General features: G+C 44.4%; 1 protein-coding gene across 1 annotated transcript; it reads left to right on the top strand.

Moving 5' to 3' along the window:
* Positions 1-500: 500 nt before the first annotated feature.
* Positions 501-6,720, top strand: si:dkey-221l4.11 (claudin-23). Its single transcript, XM_010879562.4, has 3 exons — positions 501-865; positions 2,615-2,745; positions 5,465-6,720. Exon 3 carries the CDS (start codon positions 5,742-5,744, stop codon positions 6,399-6,401), a length of 660 nt encoding a protein of 219 aa, XP_010877864.2. The 5' UTR covers positions 501-865; positions 2,615-2,745; positions 5,465-5,741; the 3' UTR covers positions 6,402-6,720.
* The last annotated feature ends 4,174 nt before the right edge of the window (positions 6,721-10,894 follow it).

The raw sequence follows: 10,894 nt of genomic DNA, 5'->3' as shown, positions 1-10,894 counted from the left end.
TTTAATAAATTAATGAGGAAGAACACTGCTCTGCAGGCCTGTGATGCCCCAGTGAACAAGGTATGGCCTTATTTATGCAGACTAATGTTGCCCCTTGAGTCAGGCATGCCACCGATCCACAGCCTCATAAAACTGTCCCGGGGTGGGGGTGCCTACTGCGGATCGCAGTCCACGATAGTTTTTGTTTTGTTGGCAGAGGTTGTGTCTGTCTGACGTGGTTGTATGGGGAGTACAGCACAGACGTTATAAAAACGGAGCTGAAATGATGCTAATATAGATGGTTTACAGATTATGTCTGCTCGAACATGGCAGATCTAAAAAATATGTAAAAAAAAAGAAAATAAACTTTATCTGCTCATTCCCTTAACGTTAAAGTCCAGTGTGCAAGCTGCTTCCAGAGTGGACAACCTGTCTGCCAAGCAGCACACGTATAGCATTTGTGCATTCCATCTTCCAATGGCAAAGAGGAAAGAGAGGGAGAGAAAGAGCAAGGGAGAGAGCAAGGGAGAGTTAGGGAGAGATGGAGAAGGAGAGAGAGAGAACAAACGGGAGTAATGTTGGACACGAAAAAGAGAGCCTGAGAGTGTCTGTACATCTTGGAGGTAAAGAGCGAGGGAGAGAAAGAAGAAGATTAAAAGAGACAGAAAAAGAACAGGAGATGGAGCGTTATACGAGCTAAAAGCACGTTCAGAGATCGAACAGACCAATCCTCCTGTGGCTCGAGATCGAGAGGAGAGAAACAGGGGAGGAGAGAGAGAGAGAGAGAGAGAGAGATGGATCCTGGAAGAGAGGGAGCAAGTAAGTCGCGCAGATGGACAGAGGAATAGGAGCAGACCAGACGCAGAGCCACTACCTCATCTGAATGGTAAGTGTGTCCTTAGACAAGGCTATCAGTGTCAAAATGACGAAGGGCCTCGGTGTAGCGGTTGGTCTGTTTGTAAATCACATCGCCGAATTGAAGAGAAACAACGCGCGCTTAGAGAGAGAATTGGGTCGCAATCTTTCAGTTCAGTCGTTTATTATATTTCTAATTGTTTCGCGTGATTATTGTTCTCATAGTTGCTATGACAACACTAACGTAGAACGTTCCTGTTGCTCAGTGTTTTCGGCCACAGTTACACAGGCAGTCAAATTCTGATCTTTGGACAGCAGTCTGACCGAGGTCATTCATTTACATTCAATTAAAGAGTCTGGGAATTTTCCATGATACAAAATGATTGACTTTGTATCATGTCAAACAATATTTTAAGCTTGATAATTTGTTTTTACTTGTCTTGAGGAAAGTGTAATGTAGGTCAGAAGCAGCCATACTGCATGGGGAACATTTGTGGAATATCCTCCATGATTGCAAGATTTCTCTAGCTTTCCCAGGATTTCTAGGGCATTCTGAAAATCCTGGTTTTAAAGCATCCCAAAATCGAATGAGAGTTTGGAGGAAATACAGAATCCCCCAACTAAGATTTCAGGAAGAACCTTTAAGTTATCAGGAACCTTAATCATTGGTCATTCTGTGACAGTTAAGGACCAAAGATAAATGAAAGTGACAAAGCCAGAGGAATTTTTTTCCATGTGCTAGTTATCTATATTCAGTATGTATTTATATTCAGTATCTATATTCAGTATGTACCTGTTCTGAGGCTGTTCAAATTTAATCTGTCTTTGACCACTGTATATAAATATAAAACATCTAAACATCATATCCTAAAGCTACCTACAATATCTTAAAAAAAACAAGATGTTTAGTTGTCACTGACCTACCCATAAAAACCCTCTATGTCACAATGTCATTTATAGATATTTTAGCCACAATGTGATTTGGACAGAGTAAATGTTTACAGAGTAAAAAGAAAATATTTGAAACAAAATATGATGATCTGCAGTAGCAAGGACACGAGGGATTTAGGGTTTCCCTCTTATTGTAATGACAGTTGTAATGCGCCGCAACAGAAAACCAGAATGTTTTGGTGAAATACGTTTTTTTTAAGCTGAGCGTAGTTTACCATCGCACGCAGTTAACTATTGCACAAGCGTCAGCATCAGAGCAACCCAATAGCAGAGTGACAACGTCCTGCACCCACTGGGGATTTCAGGATGAAAGCATCAGCATCAGAGCAACCCAATAGCAGAGTGACAACGTCCTGCACTCACTGGGGATTTCAGGATGAAAACAAAAACAGATTGCAGCTAAACAGTCAACATCTGTTCCCGTCTGTATTCCACTAGACGCTAAGGACAAACACATTGTTCAACAGGACAATAACTAAAAAACCCAAGGCCATATCTAGTGTATACTGAGTTGCATTGAATGTGTCTCAACATTTGTTGTTACATCAATGACCAAAAGAACACATGAAGATCATTGGCAAGACATGTAAATGTGGTTCAGCAACTGGCTCACAGATTTTGTTGAACATTTTGAGATCAGGAGATCAACCCAATAATACTCAAAGCTGCAACCGCTGTCAAAGGTAGTTCTACTATATACTGAGGGATGAAGGCCTTTCCTCATTGTCATTTGAGTTTTTTGTTTAGACGACTAATCTATTGTAACCCCACTAGTCTGAATCACCACGAAATCTAAAATATCAAGGCAACGGAAAATCTCCTGTTTCAGAGGGATCTCGTCCCCCTGCATCCAAACCCACGGATCAGCCAGCAGCCAGTGTTCCCAGGAAAGACAGTCCCCCGTTATTCTGACCCACATTCGGACCCACGCTCGGACTAAAGGATTGAGAGATACACAAGGTGAGATGTCATTTCACACTAGTGGGGATGAAGATGTCACACACACATTTGTTTTTCCATTCTTCTGGGGAACACGAAATGTATTCCTGATCCCCTAACCCTAAGTTTAACCCCAGTAACTTAACCCTTTTGACTAAACTTAACCTAAACAAAAGGCCTGAACTGAAACCTTACCTGTACTGAATTCTTAAACTAAGATCAATTCCAAAACAGTCCCCAAGTGTTAGTTTCCCCCTTAACCTCTGTCAGAATTAGCCTTTACTTTTGTGGTGATGAGGGGATCTTTTACTGTGTCTCCCTGTATAGAAACACCAGAATCACACACACAGACACACACAGACAGGCGGAGGAATGATTAAAGAGGTACAGACCAGGATGTGTTTCTTAGATTAGATTTAACTTTATTGTCATTGAACATGTACACGTACAGTACAACGAAAGGCAGTTTGTGTCTGAAAATTGAGGAGTGCAGAATAAAAAAAAGTATTAAATAGTTGTGGCAATTCTCAATGGCATTCTGAATTTGCAATCAATGCAGATCGAAGGAGCAGGGTAGCATGTGCAACTGCCCCTTCTATTACAGCTTGGCATCTTCCCCTGCTATTACAGTTTAGCATCTGCCCCTGCTAATACAGCTTAGCATCTGCCCCAGCATAGCATCTGCCCCTGCTATTACAGCTTAGCATCTGCCCCTGCTATTACAGCTTAGCATGTGCCCCAGCTTAGCATCTGCCCCTGCTGTTACAGCTAAGCATCTGCCCCTGCTGTTACAGTTTAGCATCTGCCCCTGCTATTACAGCTTAGCATCTGCCCCTGCTATTACAGCTTAGCATCTGCCCCAGTCATTACAGCCTTACTGTACATATTAAGGCCTGATTGTCCTGAATAAAGGAGCGCTTTCCTTCTAGTAGTTGTATTTCTGTGGGAGTCGCCACATAGATGCTGACATGCACAATGCAAATATTGTTTAACTGACACGTTCTGTAACTTCACACGTCAAAAGGACCAAATCACACATGTTCAATTCCATTGAGCGACAAAGCATCAAGTTGCTGTTTATTTCACCTTAGAGCAACAAAGAGGGCCGCTCTGTTGGGAGCAGGCGTCAAAGAGCTGCGCGGTTGTTCATTTGGCGCCAAAAAGAGAAAAGGAACACTGAGAATTCTAAGGAACTAAATGGAGCTGAGCAAAAGTACATGCTTGTTTTCATTATTTATTTTATGCCAGTACGGTTTTTGGCTACAGCATCTCTGAACACGTACTGTGTGTTTGTTATTCAGCCTGATGCATCATATGCTTGTACAAGGGGGCCGGGTGTCTCTGTAAAGCACTTTGTGACAACTGCTGTTGTAAAAAGGGCTTTATAAATACATTTGATTGAGTATGTATGTGGGTGTGTCAGTATGTATGTGGGTGTGTCAGTATGTATGTGGATGTGTCAGTATGTAGGTGGGTGTGTCAGTATGTATGTGGATGTGTCAGTATGTATGTGGGTGTGTCAGTATGTATGTGGATGTGTCAGTATGTATGTGGGTGTGTCAGTATGTATGTGGGTGTGTCAGTATGTATGTGGGTGTGTCAGTATGTATGTGGGTGTGTCAGTATGTAGGTGGGTGTCTCACTATGTATGTGGGTGTGTCAGTATGTATGTGGGTGTGTGTTTCAGTATGTATGTGGGTGTGTCAGTATGTAGGTGGGTGTGTCAGTAAGTATGTTGGTGTGTCAGTATGTATGTGGATGTGTCAGTATGTGTGTGTCAGTATGTGTGTGTGTCAGTAAGTATGGGTGTGTGTGTGTCAGTATGTGTGTGTGTGTGTGTGTGTCAGTATGTGTGTGTGTCAGTAAGTATGGGTGTGTGTGTGTGTCAGTATGCCTGCTGAGCATTCTTGTCACTGATCAAGGCATTCAGCATTCAGAGAGGGGAACAACCAAATTACATCACGGCCTCAAGGTCACAACTCTCATTCTTCACTATCCCTACCAAACAAGACACACACACACACACATAAACACACACACACACAACCACACACAACCACACACACATAAACACATAAACACACACACAAAGACACACACACCGGTTGACTAATGTGACTTCAGAAGTCATGAAGTGGCTGTGGATCTGGCCAGGTCAGTTCTATCTTAGCAATAGAGGGACACCTCAATTCTCCTAACCTCTTCAAGACCTCTGTCTTTCTGTCTCACTATCTGTCTTTGTCAGCCTAGTGAGGATTGGAAGGTGTTAACCAAACCAAATTAAGAACACAGGAACCCAATGCTCAAAGTAGATTGCCTAGTGGTGACAACACTGAGGCAGTGAAGGTTGCTTGTTGAAATAACGGAGCTGACAAAATGAGAAACGCAATTAACCACAAATGCTCCTGTAAATGACTGTGGTCTAAATCAGTAGTTCTGAAACCTCTCCTTTGGGACATCCAGTCGGTCCATGTATTTTCTCTCTTCCGGAGTGTGAACACCTGAGTGGAATGAGCAACAGTTGCAAACCGTTTGGGTCCCAGAGGACAAGTCTAGGAACCACTCTGCTGAATGACAAAAATGTCAATATTGAATCTAGATCAATCACGTAGACAGTTACAACAGCAGAGTAGGAACATCTCAGGCCTGGGGATTATAATTCAGAACATCGACCAAATCAGGTCAGTCGAGTCAGTGTTGTCCTTGGTGAGGTAACGTGTCTCCTCTCACCTTCTTGTAGCATGGCGGCATCATCCCTCAAGGTGTGACCGATATCTACAGTCTGACTGACAGGCTTGACCATCTTCCCAGGTCCCACATCCCTCCTGCCTGTGAACAAGGACCACCTACATCGGCCATCACCGTGAGGGTGACTACATTAGCCTGACGGCCCACCTAAACCACCTTACACAGGAGTCCCCCCTGAACTACATTCCCCAGGGGTTCCACTAAAGCCCAATTCAACAGGTATCACCTCCTTTTGCCACCGGAAAGCCGAAACTACAGTACCCAGCAGCATGCAGACCCCGGGCTCCATGGTTACGGGCATCGTGTTCGCCCCGCTGGGCCTGGTGCTGGTCTTTGTGGCGGCCATCACGCCCCAGTGGCGGGAGGGGCAGACCCGGCTGACGGGCGTGGCCGGCGCCGAGCCCCTCGTGCTCCTGCGCTCCGACGGCCTGTGGGAGAGCTGCCTGCAGGTGGCGCAGTCGGAGCTGAAGCAGTGCTGGCCCGTGGCGGGGGCCTACCAGGGAGACCCGCGGGTACGGCTGTCGCAGGGCCTGGTGCTCAGCTCCCTGTTCCTGTGCGGCGCCGGCATCGTGCTGGCCAGCGTGGGCGTGCGCTGCTGGACTGACCTGCCCCTGAGGGGCGTGGCTGCAGCCGGGGGTGCGCTGGTGGCGCTGTCCGGCCTGCTGAGCCTGACTGCCGTGGGGGTTTACACGCACGGCCTGGGGGCGCTGGGGCAGGCGCCACCGCGCTGGACTCCCCACAGGCTGCCCCGGCTGAGCCTGCACCCGGCCGGGTCACTCTACTTCGGCTGGGTGGGGGGGTTTGTGCAGGTGCTCGGGGGGGCGGCGCTGCTGCTCAGCTTCAGGATTCGGCCCCAGTGCCCCTCCTGTGGGCTGTGCTCCCAGCCCAAGGACAAGCAAGACACGGAGGTGTACGAAATCACCTGCTAGTTGGGGGCGGGAAGAGAGCTACTGTGGGTGTGTGTGTAGGTGTGTGTGTGTGTGTGTCGGCGCGTGGTGGACTGAAGACAACAGTGGTTGACTATATCACGCCCGCCGCGAGTCGTTGCTATGAGCCAAACTAATACAAATCAGGCGGTAACACAACTGCTTGTTTGTGCCCATCGAAGTTACTGGAGAAAGGCAGGAAAAGACGATGTACTGAGGAAAATCTCGGCGCCATGGATGTGCGGTCTGGCTCGACAAGACCATGTTGAGCAGGGGACTCTGCGTGGTCTCGGCTAAGTGGCTGGAGTCTTATTTGACTTTAGTGTTGTTGAGTATCACTTGAAGGATGATGAACTTTGACCTTTGTAAGGCAATATCATAAGGAAGCTGTGTAATGTTGCTTTAGTTTACCTAGAGATGCTAACCCTGGAGTGTCCACATTGTATCATCCAAGTAGATGTGGAATTAGTAGAAGCAGCAGTGGTATACTACGTCTTTGCCCTTTGTCTCAAACAAATTTGTGTTTTCTCTTTACCGATTGACACAAAAGTTGACCACCACTCTTAAGTATTATATAAAATATGTTACACAACAAAATCTGTGACCGTTAAATGTTTATGGTTTAAGTAATGCGAAGGCATTCAGACACCTACTCCACCACTTTGTGTTGTAGATTTAATTCATGCTTTATTAAATATATGTATTTGCCATTCATCTACAGACAATACACCATACTGACAAAGTGAAAACACATTTCTAAACATTTGTGCCAATTTATGAGTAAAAAGCATATGACATTCTGCCCTAAGGACTCTGAGAGCATTAGGAAATAGATCTTGTGGTCTGGTGTGGACAAAATCAAACTAGTAGGCCTGAATGCTGAACACTACATCTGGTGAAAACAAAGGTACAAGCTTTCGGGATGCTTCTCACTGGCAGGGACTGGGAAACTGGTCAGGACTGGGGGACGGATGAACTGGGCAACATACAGAGGACCTTGAAGAAAACCAAAGCACAAAGCAAACACTGCTGTGGCTTCAGGACAAGTAATGAATGTCTTTGGGGAACATCTGTGTGGAGACCTGAACATCTGTGGGGAGACCTGTAGATCACATTACACAGACACTCCCCTTGAATGTCTTGGGCCCAGTCAGAGCCCGGACCTGAACATCACTGCTATATCTGGGGGGAGACCCGAAGATCCCATCTGACAGTCGGATCTACAAGGAGGAATGGGAGAAACTGCCCAAATTCAGGTGGGAAAAGCTGGTAGATGCTCCAAGCTGTGATTGCCCCTAAATGCAGCTCTTCTCCAAAGTACTGAATAATAGGGTCTGAATTCCTACACACATAAGATTTAAAATGTTCAATAAATCTTGAAATGAGTGTTTTGGGCTTTGTCATTATGGGGGTATTGTGTGGAAGACTGAAGGCAGTAAACAATCATAATCAATTATAAATTATGTCCATATGATACTACTTCATACCGCTGTGAATGACAGAACTATGAACCTCTCAGAGATTGTAATGATTAGATAGTTAAAATTAAAATAAACACTGCCATGGCTGAAAGCCAGCAACACACACACACACACACACACACACACACAAGCCAATATACAATACCACTGACACAAACAGGCACACACACCAATAGACTACAGCACTGACACAAACACGCACACACTTCTGTTGGTTTCGGCTACATGTATATGTTTTCATTAAATGTATGTAAACTGTAAGGTTTTGTTTGCCAGCAATGACTTTTTCGTTAAGTACCACACCCCAGAAAGTCTAAAAGACAGACATAAATATGGTGCAATGACATTTACCATGGTTGTGACTGGGCCTGAAGGAACATTTTAAGTATCCACTCCTTGGCAACTGAGAGAACGCTTTAGCTTCCATGCAAATTTCTTGTCATTTGACACGTTTACCCATGTGGATTACATTAGTCTAGGAGTATTACATTAAAAGAGATTGGTTTTCATTATTACATCTTATTACAACCTGGAATCCTTTCCCACAATCCTTTAGTACAAATTTGGTTCGGAAATCAAATGATTGACCATGATGTACCTTTTGTTAGAGGGTGTTGGTCTACATGGTGTTTTCACTGTTTAGAAATGGCAACAGCCAGGTAAGATCTCCTCAGTGGATGACTGAGGAATGCTCACGATAACAACGAACAACAACCGCCTCCACACACTCCAGGACGTAGGTGGAGGTAGGAGGAGATGCCTCCATGACGTAGGTGGAGGTAGGAGGAGATGCCTCCAGGACGTAGGTGGAGGTAGGAGGAGATACCTCCAGGACGTAGGCATGGATGTGTCACCCAGTAGCTTCCCACAGAAGACTTTGCCCAGCCTAACTACAGTCTGCAAAGCATTAAAAAAAAAAAACAGATGGCAAGGCTACCTGACCTGAAACTGCTAATGGCAAAAGCAGAATGAATTCTACAATGCACAGAAACATCATCTGATGTCAAAACAAATGCCTCCAAGCTCACTGAACACCGATTCAACATACCAGAAACTGACCTCAAACACACATTCATTGCAAGTTCTTGACTGGCCCAAGTTAATTTTACAACCGAAACCTGCATAGCAGAAGTACATAATCTTTGGGACTTTCTGTAAGTAAACCTTTCATGTAATACCGTACGACCCTAGGGCTTACATGCTAGTTGTCAACAGTCTGATGTCATCCAAAGATCTATCGACCACAAACATATGGGGAGGTGTGGATGTTTTCATGCCGTCTCACCCCAGATACAGCAGATTTTGTATGATATTGTATTGTTGTGGTAATATACCATGCTATAACAATATTCAAATAGATAGTGACAGAATTTGTATTTGTTTACCATTACAAATGTTTTTTTCTGTGTGGCCTGGATCGCAGTGGTTATACAAAAACACAGTTATAAAGTCTGAATTGCTGCAAATGGTCGGGGATAAACAATGTAAACTTAGGTCATAACGGTCTTCTCATTTTGGGAACCAACACTGTTGTGATGGCAGAATTGGATTTTCTTTGTATGGGATTCCAGCGACGAAAATGTACCCCAAAAATCCACGCACACGCGCTTGTCCGATGACATTCCGGAGTGTCAGTAAGGCATGTGTCAACTGCATGTACCTCGGAAACCCCAGGGGAAACAGAAGGAACTGAACAACACTCAAACTGTGTAACATCTTTGGAAGGACCTTATTTCACAGCACAGCTAACCTTTATTGAGAAATAAAACATGGCGGGAAGATCAACAGTTTCCTATGTGACTTGCTGACTTCGTGGTGGTTCATTATGAAAATATGTATGGCTGCTCGTTAAAACATTGATTTTCAAAGTACAAGAAGGTACCAACTGTCCTAGTAAAAACTAGAAAGAGTTTCCTGACAAATAAATCTCAACAGAAATGTCTTAAGTATTGTAATAGTATTGCAATTTTATTGCCAGTTTTACGTGATGAGAACAAAGACCACTTGAACGGCATCACCAGACTGTTTGAACATTAATGCTTTCATAATTTGTTCTAAACTGCATTCCAGTCACAGTATTTAGTGAGGAAGCCTACACACACACACTCACAGAAATACCTACACACTCTCACAGAAACAGACACACATTTGTTGTTCTATCCTTATGGATACCAGAAAGCCCATGTTCCCTGTCCACTAGCCCTAACCCTAACTCAGAGCTCAACCCCACTCCAGCTAGCACAGAGTTTTATTATGAACCTAACCTTTAAGTTGGAAATGGCACTTTTCCAAGTGGGACCGGCTGAAAACTGTGGGAAGAGATTTCTTTGGTTCAATCATATTCTTTACACACGTGCAGAGACATAGAACACACACTGCTTTGTGTTTATATGCTTGTAGGGACCAATCCCATCTCTCCAGGACTAATCCCATCTGTCCAGGACCAATCCCATCTCTCCAGGACCAATCGCATCCTCTAACCTTCATGCCTCAACTCCTAATTCTTACACTTATGCCAATCTTGAATCCCTAATCCAAACCTCTGACCGGGAAATAGCCTTTTTCCAAGTGGGGACTGGCTAAAAAAGAAAAAAAAGAAAACATTGTGCCAGGTTTCACCTTCCTTGTGGTGAATCCCCTCATGTTTTGATAGACCTGCATCTTTCACACACTCACACAAGTTTGTACGGCTATCCTCATGGGGACCAGAAAATAGAAATTGCATGCTCCCTAACCCTAACCTTAACCTCAATAAAGTAACATTTATGCCTAAACTTTACCTAGATGTAATGCCTAACCTTAACCCTAAACTTAACCAACAGCGCCTGGTCCTTAAAGAAACCCCAATTCTAACTCTAAATGAATTGTAAGTTTGACCCTAAACCTAAACCCTGAGCCGGAAATTTACTTTTGCCTCATGGGGACCGGCAAAAGGTCCCCATGAGTCAAATTCTTTCTGGTTTTACTATACTCATGAAGACATTTGGTCCCCATGAGTATAGTTGGACCTAAAAC

Source organism: Esox lucius, chromosome 15 (assembly GCF_011004845.1).
Source record: "Esox lucius isolate fEsoLuc1 chromosome 15, fEsoLuc1.pri, whole genome shotgun sequence".
Taxonomy (NCBI): Eukaryota; Metazoa; Chordata; class Actinopteri; order Esociformes; family Esocidae; genus Esox; species Esox lucius.
The sequence above is the reverse complement of the archived record's forward strand: the minus strand, read 5'-3'. Positions and strand labels throughout refer to the sequence as shown.

Bases quoted from the DNA above. Each gene is read 5' to 3' on its own strand.
- si:dkey-221l4.11 (XM_010879562.4), top strand. From the start codon at position 5,742: ATGCAGACCCCGGGCTCCATGGTTACGGGCATCGTGTTCGCCCCGCTG.